This window comes from Akebia trifoliata, chromosome 11 (genome assembly GCF_017979445.1).
Source record: "Akebia trifoliata isolate Shusen 1 chromosome 11, ASM1797944v1, whole genome shotgun sequence".
In the NCBI taxonomy this organism is placed as follows: domain Eukaryota; kingdom Viridiplantae; phylum Streptophyta; class Magnoliopsida; order Ranunculales; family Lardizabalaceae; genus Akebia; species Akebia trifoliata.
Window position 1 is genome coordinate 44,980,579 of NC_141385.1, and position 24,683 is coordinate 45,005,261.

At 34.3% G+C, this 24,683-nt stretch overlaps 4 protein-coding genes across 4 annotated transcripts; 1 reads left to right on the forward strand and 3 right to left on the reverse strand.

Annotated features, from left to right (window-relative positions):
- Positions 1 to 1,862: 1,862 nt before the first annotated feature.
- Positions 1,863 to 6,166, reverse strand: LOC147392009 (pectinesterase-like). The gene is made up of 2 exons (XM_086460026.1): positions 5,173 to 6,166; positions 1,863 to 2,708 (listed from the first exon to the last, which is right to left on the reverse strand). The coding sequence occupies exons 1-2, from the start codon at positions 6,116 to 6,118 to the stop codon at positions 2,017 to 2,019; spliced, it is 1,638 nt and encodes a 545-aa protein (XP_086316152.1). The 5' UTR covers positions 6,119 to 6,166; the 3' UTR covers positions 1,863 to 2,016.
- A 2,094-nt stretch (positions 6,167 to 8,260) lies between these two features.
- Positions 8,261 to 9,887, reverse strand: LOC147392010 (nuclear transport factor 2A-like). Its single transcript, XM_086457265.1, has 2 exons — positions 9,525 to 9,887; positions 8,261 to 8,419 (listed from the first exon to the last, which is right to left on the reverse strand). The coding sequence occupies exons 1-2, from the start codon at positions 9,822 to 9,824 to the stop codon at positions 8,348 to 8,350; spliced, it is 372 nt and encodes a 123-aa protein (XP_086313391.1). The 5' UTR covers positions 9,825 to 9,887; the 3' UTR covers positions 8,261 to 8,347.
- Positions 9,888 to 13,242: 3,355 nt separating this feature from the next.
- On the reverse strand, positions 13,243 to 14,562 carry LOC147392011 (Tetratricopeptide repeat (TPR)-like superfamily protein). Its single transcript, XM_086459132.1, has one exon. It carries the CDS (start codon positions 14,560 to 14,562, stop codon positions 13,243 to 13,245), a length of 1,320 nt encoding a protein of 439 aa, XP_086315258.1.
- A 3,156-nt stretch (positions 14,563 to 17,718) lies between these two features.
- Positions 17,719 to 18,111, forward strand: LOC147392012 (2S seed storage albumin protein-like). The gene has a single exon (XM_086459133.1). The coding sequence runs from the start codon at positions 17,719 to 17,721 to the stop codon at positions 18,109 to 18,111; it is 393 nt and encodes a 130-aa protein (XP_086315259.1).
- Positions 18,112 to 24,683: the final 6,572 nt, after the last annotated feature.

Genomic DNA, 24,683 nt, shown 5'->3' on the forward strand with positions numbered 1-24,683 from the left:
CCATACAATCAAACAGGCACGAAAAATTTAGATAAATAGAAAAATCAATCAAACTTGAAATCAAGTGTGCATAAATGGGAATGGCTAGGGCTTTGTCAATTATGATCATCCATAATTGGCTTATGACTCAATCAAGTACGAGCTAGCCAAGCCCAACCAACGAAAATGCCACTTGCATGGTGAGAAAATTTGGGATCAAATCTTTCAAATTAATTTTTGATCAGTTATCCAGCAATATTCAATTTTCCATGTGCAATCAATCGTTAAAAAACTCTAGGAAAATGACTTCAAATGTTGAGTTGAGTCCCACATAACATAGTGATTGCCTTGTGTCTCTCTTTATAAGCTCTTGGACCTTTCTATTCGTCGCCAATTGATTTTGAGTTGGACCCCCAAATTTATCATTGTATCAAAACGAATCTTTCTTTTTCCACGTCACTTAATTCATATCTTTACATGTTTTTGCCCGGTCCGACTCACACGTGCGGGGGCATGTTGAGTTTAGACCCACATCAGACATTCCTTGCCTTGTTTCTCTCCTCATATATTCATGTGCCTCTCTATTCATCGCCAATTGATTTTGAGTTGGACCCCCAAATTTATCATCAAAGGTAGTATTTTTAAAAATACAAATCAAAAGTTCTCTTGATAGAAAATATTTTGAGACCTACTTTTTAAATGAGCTATTACGTATCTTTCAAAATCAATTCAAATCATATATATTTAAATTCTTCATTTTCTCCCAAAATTTCATTGTTAGTTTTGGAAGTAAGAAATAATCTTATTATTGTACATATGTGCGTATGTGTGCACACAACACTTACCATGTGGGGGGACTAGTGACCAATGCATACTACGCACCGTTCCTTACTGCACATAAGAATCCTCTTAATTTTTAACAGTCCGATGAAATGCAAGAAACTTCGTAATTTATAGTATTACGGTTTGTTTTCTAGTTTTTGTTGGATAAATATATGGAATTCTTCACATTTTGTATATGAAATTAGATTTCCAAATCCTAACATTGAGATCTAATTATAAATAAAAAAAAGTCATGTTGGAGTGATGGAACCTCATATCGCACTTTTTGATTAGGGATCCAATCTGATCGAATTAATTGGTTTGGGTCGGATAATGTCAACCATTTAAGGTTATTTTAAATAATATTACTAAAATTTGATCAAATGGTGACTCAAGTTTAAGACCTCTCCACACTACACACAACTATTGCTGGTTAATGAAAAATAACTTTAAAAATATAAAAATATTACTTGCAAAATAATATATCATTGGGATCTTGACAGATATAGAAAGGAATTTGTATTCGATTCGAATCTAACTTGAATCAAGCGACATCAACTCATATCCAAATCATATTTTAATTTGAATATACTTGATGGGATCAAACCCGCTAAATTCGGATTCAGTACACTCGGAATTTGGATAAAATCCGCATCATTTTAAGTCCTATTCTTGATGTGAAAGTGTATAGGAACCATAGATGCTTTTTCACTCATATCTCGATGAAAAGCATTTATGGTTCTCATACACATTCACGTCAAGAAGTGCGATATGAAGTTCCAGCCTGAGGTCACTTCAGCATTATTCAAACAAAAAAAAAAACTCAATCCAAAATGGTCCAATTAATCTGATTCTTGACAGATCCGGATCAAGATATGGTTCGATCCTTATTGAATTGGTCCCAGATTGATCCAAAACAATTTGAACCTGATTCATTGACAGCCCTAGACCAAAGGATGTGCATGGTCCTTAGATTCCAAGATCAAGAAAGATAAGAATGGTGCATGATACACAAAATCTTCTTTCCAATAAATCCAATCAAACATTAATTTGTCCTGATCTTCATGAGAAAATGATTCATTTTATAACCATATATCATATTACAATATTTAAACATACTTTAATATCATTTCCTACAAATCATAATGAAAATGACACATTGATAAATTACGGAAAATAATACAAAAAGAAAGGATGGTAGTTTTTCTTCCTGATTTAGAGCCCTTCAGTATAAGCCACCCCAGTCGACTTCAACCACATTCCTCCTTGTATCAGCTCGGCCACTGTGAATTTTTGTGCTTCCACCGGGCCAGTTATGACATGATAACCAGTCCAATTAACCCGTTTGTCCGTACCCGCACCCGGTCCCTCATTCAAGTACTCCCCATAATACAATGTCTCCAATCCAAAATCTCCGCTCCAAATGGACCAACCCGTTGGGTCGATTAGGTCTCCAATGTAGGACTGCATGACAACAGTTCTAGAGTACTCCTTCCATGGACGGCCAAGATATGTTTTGAATGAGCTCTTAACCGGATCCAAATCAGAACTGGCTATTATCTCACAATTTTGGATCGAAGTACCAGTGTTTTGGTTAGGGTCGATCCGTCCTTGAGCGGTTACCATGTTCTTCTGGCCAGTCATGGGTTTTCGGACTATGATTTTGCTGTTTTGTAACACTACAGCTGCATTACCAAATATGAAATCGACAGTGCCAGTGATGGAGCAATCTCTATAGAATTGACGGTTGGAGTGGGTGTAGAGTGTGTCTTGGTAAGCATCGATGCGACAACGGTTGATGACGGATTGATCGGCTCCGACCCGGAGTGCAACCGCTTGATGCTTCTCTGGGCCTGCCGTGTTCTGGAACCATATGTCTTGAGCTATGAATCCAGGACCCATAACGGCTGCATTGGATAATATATGAAAATGTTACAAAGGTCTTGTTTGGGCTAGTAGGGGGTTTCTACTTACAAGAACTGCAATGGAAGTGTGAAATTGCAAAATTATGGTTTTGTGAGGTGTTATTATTAGAGAGTTTCTGTCGCTACACCAACTTTGTACAATTCTTTTGTGATTTATATAGGAATTGGTGTGGCAACAGTAGTTCTCTATTATTATTATTAAATAGCTTTTTTGAACGTGTATTGGTAATTATACTAGAATTTTTGGTCTTTTGATCATTAAATTAAGATCTTAATAGTGAGGTATTTTAGTCGATCGTAAACAAATAAATAAGATGATTAACATCGAAAATTCTCGTAACTTTACATTTTTTCATATCCCCACCAATGCCAGAAGTAGGTTTGAGTTGTTTCTCACATATGACAATTTTCTGCTTTCTACAAAAGGGGGTAAGCACTTCTCAGGTAATTTTAATTCGAAAGTCATTTTTCAGCTTTACAAATGCTTTTCAATGCAAACAGGTATAAAGTCTAGAGGTCTGAAATACATATAGTAGATGTTTTATTTAATGTGGACCATTTTGAGTTGTGAATGGATTACGAAACCTAACCTAGCTAAGGCTCTTGGTGCTCAACCTATAGATCTATGAGACCAAGGCTGGGTATGAGTATTGATATTTAATAAGATCTTGAGATTGGTCTCAAGATGCAAATTCTGTGAAGGACCAATTATGTTTACGGTCTGCCAAGGCCTATGGAAAGAAATAAACAATAGGATTAGATCAGAAATCAACAAATTCTTTTGGCATCATAGTTTCACTTGTTCTTTTGGTGCAAATTGTTCAAGTAATTTGAGAGATTTTTTCCTAGAGTCATGATGAACGCATGCAGTCTTGGTATGCGGTTTGGTACACGGTTGACATGGCAAGGGCATAGAATCATAGATCATTTTCATTGGGATACACAGGAAAAAAGATGTGTGGTTCCGTGCGCTTGACCGCGTGCTTTTATCATTATTCTTTTTCCTAGTCAAGCCTAAAAACACTAGTCCAAGTGCAGCCCGCAATGTATACTTTGTTAAAAGAATAAAAAAAGATTATACTGCCACACCAACTTTTACTAAGTGCACACCAATTCATATGATATTAATGAAGAATTAGCATTAAGAGTGTCAATGGGTTCGTTCAGGTTCCTAAAGTAATTAGAACCATAACCATTATAATTTTTGGTTCTGGTTCTGGTTCTGGTTCCAGTTTTGAAATAAGTGGAACAGCCAAGAATCACAAGTACCCATGCGTTCCAATTTTCAAGAATAGTTTGAAAATAAAATATTTTAAATTATTATATATAAAACAAAATCCTTTGAAGATGTGATTTAATATTTTTTTTTCAAAAATTAAAAATTTTCTTCTTTGCAAGTAATAAACTTTTAGAACAAATAACTCATTTTAAGCTATAATGCATAATTTATATGAAAATTTTTAATAGCTTTATAATATATATATTAATATTAAAATATAGAAAAAACTCATATTATACATGACAAAATAATAGGTTCCAATTACCCATAGGTACCTACTGAATAGAACCTAACAGTTTAGGTTCCTATGAATCGGTTCGGTTCCCTATTAGATCCACCTCTAAACGGTTCCGATAAAATTATCTGGGTTTTCAGTTTCAGTTCCCGTTTCGGGTAATGGGTACCTATTGACACTCCTAACTAGGGCTGTTAAAAAGGATGCTTATCGGTTTGGATACAATAATATCCGAATCCAAATCTGAAAATTTTATTTGATATCCGACGGATGGTCTAAAATTATATCCGAATTCGAATCCGATTATCCTATTGGATATCGGATAATATCCGATTAGAATTCAAATAATTTGTATATTAGAAAAAATACAAATTTTCCTTATTCAATTGATTTATCATTATTAAAAAAAAACCTATTATATATTATATTATGTATATAATAAATAAATCAAATAAAATAATATATATTATATTATTTATATAAAAAAATAAATCAAATAAAATAATATATATTATATATTATTTCGAATGGGATTTGAAATGTTAATATCCAAATCCGTATTTGATAAGGATTCAAATATATAAAACTATCCAAATTTGAATTGGATATTCAAAAATTTTGGATAATATCTGATTTTTTTAATTCAAATTCGAGTCAGATTCAAAATTTTGACTATCCATCGACAGCCCTACTCCTAACAAGCACAAATGTTGGTGTGCTCTTAGTAAAAGTTGGTGTGGTAATAAAAGCTCTAAATCTAAACATATGTCGGCCCCGGCTCGCCAGCCTGAGCCCAACCCTAAACATGAATTGGGCCTAACTGACCTGATAACAAATAAACGTAGCAACATCACAAACCAAGTTCATGATGGGCTGGCCCAAAACCTGGCCCATTGACAACCCGTAATTTAAGGTGAAGTGAGGTGACTTACCAAAAGTGGCAGATTTGTAAGTTGTGGTTTCAGCGACACTGAGACTACCAGTTATGATGGTTGAGTCCATGCCATCCCCTATGATCATCAAGTTGTTCTTCTTCTTCACCACCTCCACATTCTCCTCATATATCCCCTCCTTAACATATATCACATATCGGGTCTTGGTTTTATTTGGTGCGGATCCAACCGCTTCTTGCACCGTTTTATAATTCCCAGTTCCATCCTTTGCCACCACAACATCAGCTTCGATGTCCTTAGCAGAAGCTTCTAGAATCTTCCGATCCCTCCTAGAGATCCACGTCGGGAAGCCCCCTTTCAATGGCTTGATGATCTCTTCTTCATTTGTAGGGGAAATTACATTGAGAATGGCTAGAGAGGCTCTTGCTCTGTCTATCAAGTCTAGAAGATACGTTTCCATTTCGGGTCGGGTTGACCCGTTTAAACCATCCAAACAGGTAACATGGTTGGTTAGTACACTGCTGAGCCATGTTTGTACATCGAGGTGAGATCCAACGGTCTGAGTGCGTAGAGAAACTATCGAGTCCATCACTTGATCCATGGACAAGTCCATCAGCTCAACACAATCGGTCAACGCTGCTTGTTCTTCCAAGCCGTTGATACTGTTGACCAACTTGATCACATCACCTATACGTGTTATAGAATCGTTCAAGAAGAGTTGTAGTATATCAGCTTCCTTCAACTTTCCCACTCCATCTCCTACTACTTGAGAAACCATGGAGATACATGATGCAGGGTTGTGGGCCCGGGCACAGATGTGAGGTGGGAATGAGAGATCAGACTGATTGGTGTTGATCAGATAGAGGGTTACTAGAGTTGTAGGACAGATTATAGCAACTAAAGAGAGAACAACAAAGAGGGGGGTCTTACAAGTGGAGGTTGTCTTCTTGGGAAAACCTAGTAAGGGTTGTTGGGTTGTTGCCATGTTTCAACTATTTTTGATCAATTCTCTCTCTCTCTCTCTCTCTCTCTCTCTCTCTCACAGCCTAACTCTCTTAAATAGAGAATGTGGTGGAGAAAGAGACTGTAGAAGGATAAGTTTTATCCAATAGTTCTTGACCTACCATAATAAATGCTCAAACAAGATAAATCACACACTCATGACTCAAAGTCAAAAATCATCCTGATTGGTAATTTCTAGATCATTTCTTGACCATGATTTTAATTAATGGCTGGAAATCACTAATCAGCCTGATTCTTTTGTGTAGTGTAGGTACACGCTAAAGTGTTGGCATGTATCCATAAGATTGTGCCACCTGGCATTATTTTAATAAATAAGAATCCGGAACGCTATCCCGTACTTAACAAACGTCAGTTGATCTCTCACGTGGCATAAAATGGGGTGCTGCCTGACCTTGGTTAAGTACGGCATCCTATTCTATTTTAATCGATATATTTATTTTGTAATTGTTAATTTATAAATGTGTTTCAAATTCAAATTGAATGGATTAGCACATTGAAAATATCACTTTCACCGAAACATCAATGCCAATAACGTATAAAACAATGTAAATTTTAATGTCACTTGATCATTTTTCCAATCTTTCTTTATTAAAGTGGGAGAAGCTGCATGTCAAGTCAACGACAACATGTGATCTCCAACATAAAAGGCTCTAATAAAGATATTTATGGCATCAATTAGTGGGACTCACTTGTTATAGTGGATGTGTATTTTTTAATAAAACCTAAGAAAAAGTCCAGGTTTAAAGATAGAAGACAATGATTTTGATAGAAAAAATCTTTGAAGTACGAAGCCCGCTTCAAAATTTTGAAGGAACCCTCTTCCTCGAACTAGACAGGAGGCTCTTTATGGAGGTATCTCAAATATTGATAAAAAAAAATTAGGGATGCGAATTAAATATAAAAATTATCGTAGTTCGAAGAGGGTCCCTTCAAAATTTTGGAGTGCGCTGCTCGCTTCAATCAAAGTCAAACTCGATTTTGTTTGGGATAAAAGATCTACTTTGTCAACAAAGTCCAAAATCAGGGGTGGAACTAGTGGGGGCAATTGCCCTCACAGAACTTTGAGACACCCTTATATTTTCAACTAATTACATGCCCATTTGTCCCACTCCCGCTACAATCGGACTCTGAGATTGTGCTTGTTGCCCGGCCCAATACTATTTCACCCCAAAATGACCCAACCGAAAACATCCCGGCCCAACTCACTAATATGACCTAATCTTGCTGGAAAAGAAGGCTTAGGACCTTGATCTTTGGCCCACATGATTGTGTCAAGTTTGCAATGCATAAGCCCATAAAATCTGGGCTAGGGAAAGATTTAATAGTTCTCAGACCTAACCCACCCGGCATAGAAGTAGATGAGTCCCCTCTCTTGGGTTCTAAGAGAGTAAGAGTGGGTTCGGCACTATCACCAATTTGAGGATGATAAATTAAGGAGTGGACTTAATTTCAAAATTTTGCTTGCCGTACAAGGAATGCAATTTTCAGCAAAAGTTGATTTCTTTAAAATTGATTATATTTTGTAGTTTTTTTTGGTTTGAGAAGGTTTTTTGTGATTCTTCACTTATTGGAAATGGAGTGAATGTTAAAATATTAGAATTTAAATAACAAATACATTCAATCAGGCCAGCAAACAAGATATGGGCGCATATGGGAATGGCTAGGGTTGGCCTATTAAGGTCCTCTAAGATTGGGTTTGGCCTCAACAAAGCTTGACTCAAGTCCGTCGATGAGAAAATTTGACACCAAGACTTTCCCATTAAAATTGTGCCATATAGAATCTGTTAACCAACAAACTACTCCAAAAGACCGATCTGTTGAAGAAGGGGAGAACTATTAATATAAGAGGATCATGGGGGTTGACACAACCGAGAGTTGAGGAAAATATACACTCAACAGAATCTTGGGTGGGAGATGCATATCCTTCCTCGGGATATATGTAGCTAGTCTTGGGATATGTACTCATCGAACATCAAGACATACCATCAATCTTGATTGTATGTTAAATGTGGTTACATTCCTACATTCAAATGGTCTGAATTGATGAAAAAGTTGCTGATAAACACCACCTATTATTCTCATTTCAATAAGGATCAAAGATCAATAAAGAGAACAACCTTATTCTTTATTTCCAAACATGAACTAAAAAACAGATGACATAGGTTACAACAAGGGATTGAAGGAGTACAAATCAACCATAGTTGAGGCGAAATATGTCATTTTGGACAAAATAGCCTCCTTGTAGGGGAATCAAATGAAACATCTGCAACATCACAAATCAAGATCTTAATTAGTCCATCAATTCTGGATCCCATTCACAGAGCAATTATTGAATAATTGGCTAAATTTAAGAAATTCAATAATTCGATATTCCACTACTGTCCATAAAGTTATTCTTTTTGTAGAAAATTATATTTAATGTGAACCAAGTTTTTAATAGAAAATTATATTCCTTTTGATTATGTTGTTTTAATCATTTTCATATTTTTACGTACTTCTACTCAAAAAATTTTCCATTTTTCATTATTGTCGGTCTAGCAACTGCAAACCATGATTTGAACCTTAAAACTTAAAATCGACCATTATTTAAACGTAGACCTCAGGTTCTTGGAGGAGTGAACTGTGACCCAATAAGTTGGTATGGCTGTTTAAGCTTTCTTGAGCATTTTGGACACCCCAGACATGATCTTTTTTTCCTTTTTTTTTTTTTTAAATAGAAATCTTCATCTTCGACTATAAGTTTTTGGTGAAAAAGTAGCCATTCTTTGCACAATTTGATTAATTACTTAATTTACTCTATGGTTTCATCTTTTAAATCAGATCTAAATTGAGGGTTTGGGTTTCAATAAGGATCTGATTTTATAAACTATTGGATTTGTTATGGATTAACCATGTCCCAATCCGATAGAGTTCCACTTGAGAAAATGTTAGAAAATATGTAATTTATATTATATTTTGTTTAAATATATGAAGTTTAACTTAATTTCCTATATCAAATCATATTTGATCTGATACAGACCTAATTCATTTAGTCCCGACCTGATTCATTTACATCCCTAGAATAGATTTCTAAATTATGTACTCTAATATCAATAAATAGATCTCCTCGTTATGATAGCTAAATCTTAAAAGAAGTTCAATATGAAAAAAAAATTAATCGTTCGATCAAGAAGCATTTTATATGTAGCTGACCACCAATTTTGATTGATCAAATTAAGTATAGAATCCTTTGAATGGTTGGGATTTTCAGCTTATATAGATACAATTATTTGTATAAGATGGTTTATGCCAACATGAATTACATTTATGTTATATTTTGACAAAGAAGACTCATCAAATCGAATAGATAGTGAGAGAGAGAGGCTAACCTGACTAAACCTGAGCTGGTGTTCTTCACCAGCCAATAGAAGGTTACCACTAACAAAGACAAGGATGGCACCAGTGAAAGAAGGTTGACAATCAATGGTTGTGATTGTGTGTTGACATTGATCGAATGGTAACTGAGTTAGCTTAAGAGTTATATCTTCACCACCCTGTATTTTCTGACCTTCAAAGGAGAGCATAGAAGATGGTTGGTAGAGAGAGGAGAGAGAAGAACGATTGGTATCAAATAGGTGGTAGTAATGATCTACAAAAGCCTTCCCAACCATTTCAACCTGTTCTTCCATTTTCTCTGTCTTTCTTTCTATCTATCTATCTATTCTTCCATACCCTCACCATACAAGAAGTAATATAGCCAAGCTCATTATAAAGAGATTTGAGAGAGAGAGACCTTGCTTTGGCTTTAATGACAATTCTGCCCATATGCACCTAACAGTCTTAAAAGTAAAATGTTCAAGGCAACTTGATGTAAGAAAATTATTTTAAATCTTGAGATAAAGTTTGACAAATTTGAGAATATATGTATGAAAACACAGCCCATTGAATAGGCAAATAAGAGAGGGGGGGGGTGAGATTTCTAAAATAGCTATATATTTTTCTTAAATGAGTGAACCTGATTTTTTTAAAAATATTTATGAAAATGGCCATAAACCCATTTTTGTAATTTTCTTTTTACAAAAGCAGATATCAATTCACTTGAGTTGAATTTAAGTCCATGGGAAGGGCAAAGAAGTAAATATCAAATATAGCACAATGCATAATTTATTTATTTTTGATCAGTTGTACAATACAAAATTGCTTTGTAAAAATAAATAAGTATGAAATTGGATAGATGAAAAAAATTTAATTATAGAAAGAAAATATTTGATTCAATAATTTTGGCAAAATACTCGATCATTTTTGTAAAACACCGTTACCAAATTAACTTACCTCTCATAGCCAATATTTTGGATAGAACTATTACATCACCTCACCATTATAAATTTATAATGACTCTTATATACATATAATATTAGGGTCCATTGACTTAACGAAATATTACTCAAGAAATAACACACAATCCTAACCAACGGTTGAAATTTTTTCTTGAAGTATCATTAAGATATATTATTGGGATACATATAAAACCTCTATCCGTGGATGCTTGCTTACACTGTTAGATCATGTGTTATTTCTTAAAATTACAAATGGTCGATCTTAATAATTTGAATGGTCAATCTCGACAATTGAAAAGAAATCCCTCCGTCAAGGTTCATTAAATAATTTTTCCTTTAAATAAATCTCAAGTCCGAACCATCAAATCCCAGATTTTCCAAAAATACCCTTTTCATGCCCATCCTAAATATAGAGGTTATCTTTCCAATAGAAAATATTATAACTTGGTATTTGGTGTTACCGTTATAACAGCTCTTATTATAAATCAAGTTTATATCCACCTAAAATACTTTATTATGGGTATTTACGTTGTTGAAGAAAATGAGGGTAGTATTGTAATTTTTTCATGTTCGCCGAAAGAACCATCACTGCTGTGTTTGTAAGCAAAGAATCGGAATTTTGAACTACTAAAAAACAGGGCGCCCAACTCTTGAAATATTGTAGAAATATAGATATAGATAGATAAACGTCTAAAAGTCTTAAAAAAGAATAAAAGTCGTGCCGGGGTGACACTAATGGAGACACAAAGGTGACACAATGATATTATAGCGGCCCTCATAAACCACTTTCCTGAAAGAAAATGTGTAGGAACTATAGCTGTTTTCATCTAGATACTAGTGAAAAAGCATTTGAAATTCCTTCACACTTCCACATCAGAAAAGTTCGACATGAAGTACAATCTTGAGGTCACTCTAGCACCTATTCAATAGAAAAGCACCTATGATTCTCACAGACTTTCACATTAAAATGTGCGATATGAAGTACAAACTTGAGATCGCTTCAACATTATTCATTAAAAAATGTTCCATTTTAAAAAGTTACGAGAGTCGTAGATAGTGGGGAGAATGTGGCGTAACGGGAACGCTGGATATAAGTGGTTTCTTATATGATCCTTAGTGCGTCTCCACTGCTCACACAACCGAAAGTAAGGAATATTAACCTTTTTTGGTTCCTTATTTCCTTTGCTTGATGGACAGAGAACAAAGGTTCCGCAATAAAAATAAATAAAATCAAAAGCAATGTTTCAAACTTTTTATAAAAAAACTTGGTATTTATATATTTTTGTCAAAAGGGAAGACAAGACAGTTGGATCCACTTTATTTATATGAAATCGAAGTAAGGGTGCAAGCAAAGTTTTAGTCTTAAAAACCCAGATTGGATCGGGTTGGACTGACCCAATAGCTTTCATGGGTTGGGTCAAATGAAATAACAACTGGTGGACATCGAGCAGACCCTGTATTTTTAAAGGTTGAAAAAACGGGTTTGTAAAGGGGCCAATCTTAATTTTTACGTACACCCCTCCATGGTATGATGAATTGTAATATACCTTTGAGTTTTAGAGTTAAAGAGATGCCCCCTCTATCTAAGTTTTTTCATTTTCTAATAAATTAATGGAAAACGACTTACATGTTATCATCTTCAAACCTGTTATAAAGTTTCATTATCTTTTACTTAAGAAATCCCATCTTTTTTGTTAGTTGTGAATCTTGAAGAAGTAGATAGCTTCTAAAGATGGAAGATAATGTAAAATTTTTTTGTTCTTGAAAGTTAAGTAGATAGAATCTTCAAGGTACAAAAAAATTACAAGAGAAGTCTAAGATGTTTGATTTTTGGAAGAAATAAAAAAAAAAACTTACTTAATATTTCATTTTTGGGTCAAACTTGTTGGATCTACAACTTGGTTCGATTTGGTTTGGGATCAAATCAAAAGCAAACGTACATAGGTTGATTACACTAAATAAGATCTAGAACCGAACTAAATTGCTCATAAAACCAAATCAAACCAATGGGTTGCCAATATCTTATATAACTGTTTGGAAGCAACATATTTTTAATGAAAAAATAAATGTTAAACATGAAATTTCTTATAATAAGTCAGTAATCTATAATAAATAAATAAAAGTCATTAATTTATGTCTTTAACTCTTAAAAAGAAGTAAGCAAAATAGAAGAAATAAATTTGGGAGTTTTGAGCTTTACTTATTTATTTGATAATGATTCGACTCTCTTTATAGTTTGGCTCTATACAAACTGTGAACTGAGAACCAAACCAAATTGATGAGTTCTACATTTTCTTAACCCAGAATGCAACTTATTCTAAACAGACCAGTCCAAAGCCGTTGGTTTGGTTTGATTCTTTGTTTGAATGAAACGAAATTCAGAATATCATGATTGAAATCGTTACCCAATCCTTTCCACATAAATCACATTATATCCTTACAAATTCAAAAAGACCAAAAAAGAAAAAAAAAATAAAAAATAGGTCATATATAGTTACTTTCGGTTCCCTCGTGCATTAGACCATCAAATAGCCAGAATGGGGGGTCTGCCTTTGGAGATTAAAGGTTGCCAGCATCATTGTAGGTCCTAAGAACCTGCATAGAACAAATATTGACAAACGCTTTATTCCGATGGCCACAGTGATTGATTCTGGATAATGTTGCCTTCTTTTCCCCCAGAAGAAGTTTCATCAGTGCACTTCTTACATCACCTTCCACATCCAAACTTGCCCCCAACTTCAATTTTCTCAACGAACTTACGAGCATTTATTTACAAAAATCTTGTTATAAGGCGCTTGTAAGTGGCTTCATTAGGTTTGAGTCCCATCTTCATCATTTCATCATGAATCTTCATGGCTTTTCTCATCTCCTTATCACAACAAAGCCCCGTTATCATAATCGAAAAACTACTACTACTCACTACATTTCGTCTTCTCATATAATCAAACAACCGAATTGCTTCTTCAATATTTCTTTCTTTAAAGAGCCCAACAAGAAGTGTAGTATAAGTTGTTGCATCCAAACTTCCTCCGAGTTTTTCCAGCTTATCATGTAATGCAATCGCCGAACCAATCTGCTTATTACCACAGTAGTGCTCTATCAATGAACAACAACAGAAGGAATCTGGCACAAACCCTTTCTCCAAAATCAAATTCAAAAGACCCTCTGCTTCTTTCCATTTACATTGTCTACATTGAGCTTCTACAAATCTTGAAAGATCTGAATTACGAGGCATAAATCCCTTCACAATCATATCTTTTAACAAGTTATCTATTTCCTCAGATGGTTCTTCCTTACAAATAATATCCGTAAGTGCACAATAACAATCACGATTAACAGTAACACCCCTTTCTAAGATCATCTTGTACAATTCGACCGCTTCCTTCACTCTTCCTTTCTTACACAATGCCCTCAACATACACCCATACGAAGAATTTTGTAATCCACTTTTCTCAATCTGGGCTCTCTCAAAAAACATTTTCGCCACATAAGTTCTTCCCAATTCACAAAGCTTATGAATAATTGGATTGTAATCCAAAGAAGGACTAGTTGGAAGCAATTCCTTTGAAACCATCTCTTTTGTTATCATTTGAACAACTCCAACATCTCCAAATCTATATGCCTCATCAAGAATCAAACTATAAATACGCAAACCAGGAGTCATATTCTTACAACACATCTCTTTCAAGAGATTGACTGCAGTCGTAAAAAACCCCTTTTTACAGTAACATTCAATAATTAGATTATAAATTACAGCATTATAAACACCAGAATTCAACAACCTTACAGTATTCTCGAGCTTCCCTTCTTTACAAAGAAGCCGAGCAACCAAAGACCACGTAAACGAATCCAACAGCACCCCGTAACGAACAATGGAAGCAAAAAAACACCAAGCCAATCTAATCTCACCCTTTATTTGCAATGCATCAAGCAACACATTGCAGCTATGAATTGAAGGCAAATATCCATAAACCCTAACTTTCTTAAATATCTCTAAACCTTCAGAAACCAAACCCTTATTCGAATAGTGTTCTAGAACAAATCTACAAATAAGAGATTGAGAATCTCTACCGTTGCAGGCTTCAATCATGGAATCGAGAACCACAGACGCCGGTTCGGATTGAATTACAGAATCAAAAAGAGGTCTAGCAAGTTGTAATTGCCCAGAATTGACCAAAATTTGGATAATTTTGTATTGGGATTTGAGATCAGGTTTAAACCCTAGGTTTGTTTTTGCCCAATTGAAGAAATTTAAAGAGATTTCAGGGTTTTCTTCGGTGTGACGTAGAATTTGGATAAAGATATTTGGGGTTAGTTTGTGAGAAAGGTTGAGTTTTTGGATTTGTGGATTCCAATCGCGTCTCTGTAAGAGAACAGAGGAAACTTGGGAGATGAGTTGGTTTTGTTTAATTTGGTTTCGCCATTTGAGAGAAGTTGTTAAAGTGGAGAAATTGCGGAAGAAAATAAAGGGTTTTCTCAGAAGCATTAGGGTTTACTGACCTGGTTGTTGCTGTTCTTCGTCAACTGTAACTGGAGAGAGAGAGAGAGAGAGAGAGAGAGAGAGAGCTCTGTCGAAGAGAACAGGCTAGATCGTAATGCGAATAGTGGGACAATTGGCTAGATCCTGTACTTCAGGGAGTTAGATAGTTATCCAACTCTATGCTCTTCCAAACAAACAACGTGGCACACATAATCCAAGAATCAACCAAACCCAGAATTTTATTTTAGGCATTACTTTTTTATATATTGTAAAGTTTCCTAATCCAAACCCTTTTGAGATGATATTAGTAATGTTGCACGTAAATCTATATATGTTTCGATAAATCAGATGACCAAATTTCGAACACCCAATCAAATAGAATAAACCCAAGATATTAGTTTTAGTCTTGAGTGAACCCACCAAGAGTTCATTTGTGGAATTTTTCATTATTACATAGTGAACCATTCATTTAAGGTTATAGAGATGATTTTGATCGTTCTACCCCACTGCAATGGCAGCTGATGAGGTTTGCAAATTGGGTCAATTTGAATAACTTATACTAGACTTATCTTTAAACAATAATAAAAAATTAATGAATTTGAACATGATTTTGGTTACTTTGTTGGCTATATTAAGTTGTTGGGAAGTGGAGATAAGAGATTTTTGTGGATTAATTGAAACTTTCTTTAATGAGATTTCAACTTGATTTTTATTACTCTAACTGCATTTTTGTCCATTTGTAATGTTCTTGAGAAATGGAGGTTAAAGATTTCTATGGGTCGAAATAATTGACACTACTTAAGTGTCTACCATCACATATGAATCCATTGCCAATCATCGAGTTTCTATCGTGTTTAAATACATATATTGAGCATTTCCCAACACTTGCATTGAAGAAACTGAATTTACTTTATTGAAATTCTTGGATCATTTACTACATGAAGCTTGTTGGGTATTTAAAATTAAGATTGCATCAACTAAGATATAGGCAATAATCTTATATAAAAATTCTAATTACCAATCACTAGTATCATTTAATGTCAAATATCCTTATCTTTACTATTATAATGAGAGAAGGCGAAGTAGAAGTGGTTCGACACCAAAATTTTAGATGTCAAAATTGTCTCTATCTTGACTTCTAAAATTAATATAACCAAATTCATTTTGATCAAAAACAAAGAAAACTACAATCTTATATTCCTAAAATCAAGTTGATTAGTTTTTCAAAATTACAATATATCCTTTTTGTTTTTTATGTGATCTTTAAAATTGTCCTTTAATTAGTCTATAAGAATGGGACATTGTTCTCAATCGCGTCACTTATAAATAATTCCCTTCAAATACATGTACGTTTGCACATGCCACCTTCTAGTCATCAATAATTCTAAGAGTCAGGATTAGGATCGAGAACAATGTCTACATGGGATATTTTGGCAGGTGTTTAAGGTGCATTGGGCTCCTAACTAAGCTGTAATGCATGCAGCCCAATGTGTTTAGTCTCCAATAAAAAAAAATGCCATACAGATAAGATATTTTCCCATATAAAAGGGACACCTTTCTAGATCGCGACTCAAAGTCTAAATGTAGTAGAGACTAATTGATGTATACTGAACGGGTTTAGCCTCTCCACTTGACCATTGGGATGTTTAGGCTTCCGAATAAAACAATGTATCCCTAGGAAAAGTGTTAATCCCTATAAGATGAGTACTAATCTTTAGAAAATCTGCATTTAAAAAAAAAAAGAAAAAATATCCCAACTGTCATCTTGATCAACTGTGCGTTGAAGCTTGAAAAAAGTATATGTTAAATATGTCATTCTCCACCCCAACCACACTCACAATGATATAATGTTTCTTAGCATCTTAATATGATACATCTTATTCTCTTAAAATCATTCATATTAATATTTTTCAAGGACTTAAGATCCAATATGGTATCCCACACCTATAAATTAAATAGGAACAGTGTCTATGAGGCACTCGTTAGTTGGTGTATAAAACACCTTGGGCTAAGTTGTTCACACAGCCCAATATGATTTTTCACCAATTCAAACGTGCCATTTAGACATTGTTCCTATGTATAGGAACGGGATATCATATTGGATTGTGCATATCACTCAGTGAGAATTGGAAAATTCGACAGAAAATATTGATTGGCCCATAAATTTTAGAAATTGAATTTTGACGGTTTAGGACCGTCAAAATTTTAGATATTCCTAGATTTGACAGCTTAGAACTGCCAAATTTTATGAAATTTTACAGCCCAGGACCATCAAATTTGGAGTTTTTTCACATTGTGTATTACTGGTCATTGGGTAGATCCTAACAACAAACACAACGTGAAAAAAAAAAAAAAAAAACTTATATTCGACAGACCATGGCATCAAAATTTTCTTCCGACAGGTTGAAACCGTAAAATTAATAGAGAATGGGAGAAATTCGACAGTCCTAAGCCGTCGAATTGTCCAGTTTTCACATAGTGAAATCAGAGCCGTTGCTTTATTGAATCAAGACTAAAAATATCTTAGAGATGAGATCCATAACAAAACAAAGTTTGTTCAATATGGCATCTCCAATGCCAACCACGTTGACATAAAAGAATCTTATATGTAGGCAAATTACTTCATCTGAACTTCAACGTGTCCTCTTCTTCTCTCCACGTACTTCCCATGCAAACCTTCAAATGCCATATAAATACCCACTCATCACTTCTTTATCTTCATTCATAGAAGAGAAGAAATTAAAGAGAAAAGAGAAGACAATTAGAATGGCTCGAGTCCCAATCATAGTTGCTTTACTTGTGGTGCTGATGACATTAGCAACAGAGGCATCGATTTATCGAACCATCATCACCACCACCACAACTGAGATTAGAAACGACCACACTAGCAAGCAAGGTAGATGTGGTGAGCAGATGAAAGATGTTGAGTTTGACAAGTGCGTGAAGTACTTAGTACCCCCATTTGAGGCGGGGCCTGACATGGTGAAGGAGTGTTGCACAGAGATAAACAAGATGGATAACGAGTGCCTATGTCAGGTGATCGAGAAGCTAATGCCACTGTTGCCAGAAGGACAAATGGGTCAGCAGATGAAGCAAATGGCACAGCAGCTACCCATTACATGTGGCATGGGCTCATCTTGCCAAATGGCTAGGGCTTGAGAATGCTGCGTAGTAGAGGGAATGGGACCTTCTAGTACTTTGTTTGCACGTTAATAAAATTCACTCTTTTGTTGGACCATTTTGTAGATAAAGGGCTGATAAGCACATGATCGTGTGTTGTGGCGTTGTAAGCTTTGTATGGTTAAATAAAAATGGGAGTGAAAGTTTCAACTTTAAGTGAGCTCGATCTCTCATGTGTAAACATTAATTATTGAAGCATATAGTTTTAGAGTATGGATTATATATTTAGCTAGGTAGGAGGGTTAAAAGAGTCGTCAAAATCTGACTACCTCACGTGACAGACTCAATCGTCAGGATTACCTGACATGACAATTTTGAGAACGTACATCTGCATTCCTCGGGATACACGATTCCCTTGAGATACACTTTTTAATAGGGAAGTGCAGCCATATATCCCAAGGAGTGTACATCTACCATTCCCAAACTTGTCACGTCAAGATAGTCGATTGAGTTTGCCACATGGGGTGATCAGATCATCATGATTCAGGTTAAAATCCCACTCCCATACCTCAGATCTTATTAAATAGATCTATCATTAAATGCACCAAATAGAGAGAAGATTCTTTTGTGTTTGTGTGGCAAGAATTGAGGCCGTGGCGGACAAGTTTTGCATGGGCATAGTGGCTAGGTTACCTTTCAAAAAAGGATACGATTTTAGTTCAAGGCTGCTAGACACCAGTTGGCCTCTCACAGGGATTGAATGATTTTTTTGCTCACAGGGAGTGAGCAAATCCAACAGCCGTTTGACATGCGGTGCAGATGACTCATCAGCTGGCATACTCAATCGACTCCATGACGTGAACTTGTGAACAAGTTCAGAAATAATAGATATGTATGCCTTGTTATACACTTTTTTTATATATAGGGAAGTGCAATCGTGTATCCCAAGACATACAAATCTACGATTCCCAAACTTATCACATCATGGAGTCAATTGAGTAGGTCACTTGGCAATTCATATTATCACAATTCAATCTTAAAATGGGTCGTTAACACCATATGGATTATCACATTGTCAATTTAACATTATAGTCTTCTAGATTTTATGAAAAAATTCAAACTGAAAAAAAAAAAATGTATTTTGAGTTTGATCCATGGAATTGGAAAGGACAACTATTGAGTACCAACAAAAATTCAATGGTGAAAAATGAAAAAAATATTCAACTTTTTTTTAAGTTTGTAGAATTCCATCTGCTAAAAATCCTGTGGCATGAGATAATGTTTTTGAATGCCACAAGATCATCTTATTAGGAAATTTCCATTTTCACACTTAAGAAGGAGAAAGAAATTTCCTCTCTTATTGCTGATGTCATTTCTCCCGTCTTTTCGTACCGTCCATTTGCGTTCTAAATACAATCCTCACAAGATTAACAAACACCACTAATTATATAACAAAATTGATGTTTTAACAACTTTTACGGTTATTATGCTTGTGGTGATTACTTTATGTTAATCTATGTAATTCTCAGGATTTAACTGAGAATTTTGTTAGATATGCAATTATTTGGACCTTGAAAGTTACATTTTCCAGCCCTGATCATTGGACCGTGAGCAAAAAATCAATCGACTTATCTGATATGTTATTGAGTATTTTTTTTGTTCACAATACCACATACATTTTGACATGTGGCAAAAAATAAGAAAGAATGAAAATTTCCCTCTTCTAGTTGTAATGAAAAAAGAAAATTTCTTGATTGCAGCACCTCGGTCATTCAAAAAGATGATATGATACCAAGGGATTGTAGAGGGCAAAATTCTATGAATTTTTAGGAAAAGAAATTCAAAAATAAAAATATTTTCACCATTGACTTTCAATTTTAAATTTGGATGTGTGATAACTATCCATTTTCAACACCTAAGATCAAAGTCTTTTTGTTTTTTTTTGTTTTTTAAATATAAATTTTTATGAAATCTAGAAGACTGTGGTGTTAGATTGCCAACGTGGTAATCCATGCGGGCCCAATCATATTTTTTAAAATTAAATATTAAAATTTCTTGAAGAGGATGATTGGGCAGGAGAAATAAAACTTATCTCTATTGATTTTGTCTTTTGCGCCAGATGTCAAGTGGCAGCGGTGCTTTGAGAAAATAGCTCATAGTGTTGTGAGCAAAAAAATACAAGTCGAGTATGGCATGTACCCGAGATTTGGGTGAGATGTATATGATGATCTAACAAGCCAATCGCCTCACCCTTTCTAATTGGGTTTATGGGCCTGAAAAAAGAGATTTGACGTGTGGGAGTGTTTTTTAACCCTCCTTTCAACTGAGTCCACTAACTCGCTAATCCAATCCAGCTCACGTGACAGAACAAGGGTTAGGACCTTCATATTGAACCTGCAAAAATAGGGCCAAACTCAGTAATTTTAAGCCCATCAAACATTATAAAATAAATAAGCCAATAATTTTAAATTGAATTGGATAATCTTTAAAAACAAATCTTTTTAAAGTACAATTTTCAATAAAAAAGAATTAGAGTCATTTTAGAGTCGGGTTAGTGCTTAATCGGCTTAGACACAATATTTCTTTAGGGCTGACTTAGGGTTCAACCAAGAAGGGCTGAACCTGCCTATTGACAACCCTACTTTTGACTCAATTTTAAGAGGAATTTACCAACTCATGAGCGATTGGGCAAGAGATGTGACAACTCCGCTGACCTTACTTTATAAGTTTGTTACTCAACAAACTTAGCATGGGGATCCATGTTATTTTTAAAGATTAAATACCTATAATATCTTTAATTCTTTAAGTTAAATATCTCCAATTTTTATAATTCAATACCTATTATATCCTTCCTCTTCTCAACAACTATTCTTTCTCAAAATTATAGATCAAACCTAAAAATGATTTCTTGTTATTGTTTTTTAAATATAATTTTTATCATGAAAGAGGATTGTGGTTTGGATAACAGGCCTAACAAAGGTTTTGGGAGAGAGAATGGATGTTCTAGGAGACATGCAAGATATAATAATTATTTGATTTAAAGAATTGAGGTTGTTGAAAGAATAGTGTATGATCCAATCCATTAACAACTTTGGGGTCTGGGGTAATTGATTTTATTAGTCATGTTAGCCCTACTATTAAGAAAACAAGAATATAAATCGAAAAAACAAAAAAAATAAATACAAAATGCAATCACATAAAGAAACATAGAGATTTTACGTGGTTCTTTCTAGATTAAAGTACGTTTACAGATCACACCGATTCCACTATGAAAAAAAACTCACAGTTGTAGATTATACCCTTTCAACAAAACGAGAAATATAAATACCTTAGGAAATCTAACTAGGATTTTACATAGGGGACGGTTCAAGGGACATATGTAAAACACAATGATTTTTCAAAATATGGGTTAGAGGTTTTGGATTGAACTGACTTTTTGCGAGAATAGTCACTATAATGAGAAGATTATCCTCACAAAAAATCAGCTCAATCTAAAACTTCTAAATTCATCAAAAGTGATTTACAAATTATTGGCAAAAATTGACAAAAAATCGATGATCCACATTCTAAATCACTTTTAATGGGATTAGAAGTTTCAGATTGGACTGATTTTTTTTTTTTCCTGATGATCTTCCCATCATAGAGATCATTCTCACAAAAAATCAGCTCAATCCGAAAATCCTAACCTATATTTTGAAATTTTATTAATGTTACATTGTTTTTACATATGTTTTTTCATATGTCCCTTGATCCTGACCCTTTTACATAATATGAGTGAAATTATAAAAATGCCTCTGAATTTTTTTATTTTTATTTTGGAAGGCATGGCTTGATCTATAATACTTCCTTGTTGACCAGTACTATTAGGCTTCACAAACCACAACACCTACTTGAAAATTAAAAAAAGCATATGATTTGAGACTAAAATGACATATGTTGTATTATAATTAACATCTGACAGATGAACAAGTGATTGGAGGATAAGGTGCTGACTCATACACAATATTAAGTTATATAAAATTTATATTTTGGAGATTCACATTGAACCATCCGCCCCAGCAACTGAGTGAGATTTTGACATTTTTGGTTATTCAGCTTTTGGCCTTATTGAAACACTCTGTAAACATCAAACATCCTCACACATGTTGAACGGCCAGAATCTAAGATTCACAAAAGGCTAAAACTAAGAGTTGATCATTGGGGCTCTCATCATCACACCACATATCTATTATTATACAAATTAGCCATTTTTTTAATGTATTATTAGCTGTGACAAACATGTTATAGGGACAATGCAAGATTATTATAAAAGATATATTGTCATTATCAGTTGAGTCGATTGGTGTGGAGATTTTGTTTGTGATTCTGATTGTATTATTACATGTTAAAGTGACATAAATATATATTACAGCTGAGAGAAAGAGAGAGAAAATAAGATGGTATTTTTATAATCGATATTGTTATTATCAGTTGAAGTTGGTTGGTGTTAGATTTTGTTTTTGATTCCATTTAAGGCCGGTCGGTTAGCCGTTTTATACTACTTAGTATAATCATGGTTTTTGGAATCGGATTTTGGGATCGGATCGATACACACTGAGTCCAACTTGACACGATAGATCTGATTCAGAGAGTCAAAACCTTGAATTGGTTCAAATTGATCGATTTCAACATCAATTGAAAATTATATGAGCATACTTAAAAATAATTAATTTTGATAATTGATCTGAATTATAGATGCTTTGAAAAATCAATTGGGTGTTAGCTATTTAAATAAACTATATATATATTTTTTATAAATATCTTTGATATTTAACCTTCCTTAAGTCAAAAATCCTGAATTTTTCTACCCAAAAATCAATCATCTTCAACCGCTTGTGTAAAATATGTTACAATATCTTCGACCTTATGGTTTTATTTTCATAAACCTCCAAGCTTCAAGAAGTAAATAAGATCATTCGCAAAAGTAAACAATGAATGAATTTTGAGTTGAAAAATCAATTGGTTTTGTTGTTAACAATGGATTGAAGATGAGTTGGTGATGACTGGTCTGTCAATTTATGGCCCTAACTTGAGTTTTTTAGGGATATCTTATAGGTGGGGGTGTGGGGCATTTTCGTAATAAAAAAATGCATGTTTTGCCCTAGGATACCTAGGATACCATATATATTCCAGGTTCAGAAATCCTAAAAGTTGTATTGTATTTTCGCAGTTTTCATCAATAAAGAAATATCATTGTCACTCGTGGACGTAGGCAATTTTGTCGAATCACGTAAATCTTTTGTGTTATTTGTTTTCTCTGATTTTATCTTTGTAGTTTATCAATCTTGATCGGTCAAAAGGAGCTTTTCCGCCACATGGTGTTAGGAAAAAACATGATCAAGGGATTTGGTTAAGGTGATGTTGAAAACATGGATTGAAGATGATTGGTTTGGTTACAAAAAAAAGAAAAAAATCAATGTTTTTCCGTTTAAGGGAAGAAAAATTAGGAGTTGTTGATTATAATTGAAGATGAAGGTGTTTAGCTCATTTTAAGTCAATAAGAAAAAATCAAGATTAACTGAATTATATCATCAATTTGGTAACGTAGAGATGTATCTCCAATATTCACCAAAACGTGGGGACCCATTTCTAGATCACTTATGCTTTTACACTAAAATAACTTAAATGGTAAATACACTTACAGCATTACTAATTACTGTGGAGGCAAATTTGAATTTTCACCCTAGAGTCATTTGGCTGTTCAAAGAAACAACTTATTTAACAAAATCACGATTTGAAAAAAATTGTAAATAGTTTGGAATGTATATTATCCTGCTAAAAAAGATCATTTTATTGCAAGCTTTGTTAACTTGTCCTTTTACAATTCCATCTTTTCAGCTTTCACATGAGTTAAATGAGATTACTGATCTATAGGGAAAAAGTGATCTAGTGGCCTTCACTTCAATTCTGATTTCTGACTTAAAAGAGTCGACTCAGATTGACTGATTTTAAAACCATGGATTCAATAAACCTATGTTTCAATGTTCACAAACCAATCAAAGATTATTATTAAGTAGCGTTATATTCGAAGCACTTTTTATAGGTTGTTATTTTAAGGAGTTGTGCTGGGGTGACTCAAAGGGTGATACAGGGGTGACACAATGACATGGTGGCACACACATAGCTGTAGATGCTTTTCCGCAAGATACAAGTAAAAAGCATCTACAATAATGTTTGCGCCACCATGTCATTTGTGTCACCCATGTGTCCCCGGTTGTCACTGCAGCCTTAGTGTATTTTTTAATTAAAGAAAAACATCTTTTATGATTCATTAATTAGTATATATATTCTTAGTGGCTCCTCGTCCTTTACCAGTTAAAAGGGTGCTCATCTCTCTCTCTCTTACTCTGCAAGCAGCTGATCAGCCATGGTAATCTTGGTCTCAATAACCAGAATTTCTCTCCCTCTGTGTGCGTGTGTGTGTGTGTGTGTGTTAATTGCATTCAAATGGGGAGAAATCTAGTGTCTGAGTCAATAGGCATATAGGGCTGTAGGCAAATGATTTTTATGCCTAAGGCATGAATTTCAATTTGATAGTTTCACACGTGCCATCAACACAGGAAAACATTCGA

Excerpts from the sequence above, each read along its gene's own strand:
- LOC147392009 (XM_086460026.1), bottom strand. The coding sequence starts at position 6,118 with ATGGCAACAACCCAACAACCCTTACTAGGTTTTCCCAAGAAGACAACC. Across the intron at positions 2,709-5,172 it reads TTACAAATCTGCCACTTTTG|CCGTTATGGGTCCTGGATTC; the intron begins GTAAGTCACCTC and ends TATCCAATGCAG.
- LOC147392010 (XM_086457265.1), bottom strand. The coding sequence starts at position 9,824 with ATGGAAGAACAGGTTGAAATGGTTGGGAAGGCTTTTGTAGATCATTAC. Across the intron at positions 8,420-9,524 it reads ACCAGCTCAGGTTTAGTCAG|ATGTTTCATTTGATTCCCCT; the intron begins GTTAGCCTCTCT and ends GTGATGTTGCAG.
- LOC147392011 (XM_086459132.1), bottom strand. The coding sequence starts at position 14,562 with ATGATTGAAGCCTGCAACGGTAGAGATTCTCAATCTCTTATTTGTAGA.
- LOC147392012 (XM_086459133.1), top strand. The coding sequence starts at position 17,719 with ATGGCTCGAGTCCCAATCATAGTTGCTTTACTTGTGGTGCTGATGACA.